Source organism: Perkinsus marinus (genome assembly GCF_000006405.1).
Source record: "Perkinsus marinus ATCC 50983 genomic scaffold scf_1104296930824, whole genome shotgun sequence".
Classification (NCBI taxonomy): domain Eukaryota; phylum Perkinsozoa; order Perkinsida; family Perkinsidae; genus Perkinsus; species Perkinsus marinus.
In genome coordinates, this window is record NW_003215996.1 from 1 (window position 1) to 1,389 (window position 1,389).

Genomic DNA, 1,389 nt, shown 5'->3' on the forward strand with positions numbered 1-1,389 from the left:
GCTCTGCAATAGATCATTTCGATGTAGCCGCCAAGTGTCAGCTAAATAGTTCTGCGTTGCGTTCAAGAACCACTAAAGTCTCGCATCAGGAAAAGAGTCTCTGCATCTTTGATCCAGGCTGAAGGCCATGTCGCTCTTATCAAGGCACTTGACATCAAGCACATGAATCGCCTAGAGATGCGTGCAGTCGAGGTTAAATGGCTCGGCATGCGCCAACAACCTGGGGAATCTATTCCTGCTTTTGCTGACCGCGTGGAAGACATTGCTCACATCAAGGAAACCCTGTCTGGCGTTTCGGTGTTGGATGCTCAGATGAGCGAAAGACTTGCTGATGGCTTGACTGACGGTGACTCTATCTTGGCTAAAAGTCTTATCGATCCCTTATTGAAGATGCCCTATGAGGAGTTTAAGCAGTCTATGCTCAGCTTCCTTGAGTCTATGAACAGTGCGGCACATCTCAATTTCCTCAAAGGCTCGTCAAGGTCATCTCAGCTGCCTCAAAATCTCCGTCAGTCATCGCCGAAGCGAGCCGAGGGTAACTCCAATGCCAGTGAGGGCAAGGTACACTCGACCGTTGCACTGGAGCTGGGTTTGGACAAGGATGCATGCATCCGTTGCGGGCATGCAGGACATCGCGCTGGTTCTTGTACTGGTGATATTATATACCGCCAACATGACCGCTGTGATCGTTGTGGCAAACTGATCATCGGTGAGACTACCAAAAGTCACAAATGTGACCGTTCCCGTTTTCGGTGCTCTCGCTGCAACAAAACTGGTCATCTATCGGGTGTCTGTCGCTGTGGATTACGTCCTGTTCGACCGAATCAGTCAGTTGGTGGAAAGGAGCACACCCGAGCGGCTACCTCATCTACCGAGGGTGACGCCGACTCGGCGTCACCGAGGAAGCTGTAGGTCTCCGAGTTGTTGAGACTTACACTGCCACAGCTCTCATGCTTGAGGACACTAAGGCTACATGCTCCAGCGCTACGACGCGCTATCTGAACTCTCTCCCAAAAGATCCTACAATAGAGTTGAGGGTGGGCTCTGTGAAGCGTTACTGTCCGCTCACCACTTTGGTGGATAGTGGATCAAATATATCCCTCATTAATAACGTTGTGGTGGCCTTTCTCAAGGAGAATGGTCTTGTTAATGAGCAAGCCTTCCAGACTCTCCCCTCCCCCATATCTATTCGATTTGGCGATGGGAAGCTCCTCTCCGGTACGGTGCTTGTCACACTGCAGTGTTGTTTCGCTCATGTGCCTACCAACGAACCACTGCATCTGCAGTTTCTGCTCGTACCTGGCTGTCAGCCATCCTGTATTCTTGGTAGAAACCTCTTCCCCATGGTCGGCATTCGTTTGGTGAGTGATTATGGTATACGGTATACCG

At 50.8% G+C, this 1,389-nt stretch overlaps 1 protein-coding gene across 1 annotated transcript; it reads left to right on the plus strand.

Moving 5' to 3' along the window:
• Nucleotides 1-117: 117 nt before the first annotated feature.
• Nucleotides 118-912, plus strand: Pmar_PMAR025004 (hypothetical protein; the record flags this gene model as incomplete). Its single annotated transcript, XM_002786835.1, has 1 exon — nt 118-912. A coding segment is annotated over one exon (795 nt), but the record flags the coding sequence as incomplete, so codon positions are not given.
• Nucleotides 913-1,389: the final 477 nt, after the last annotated feature.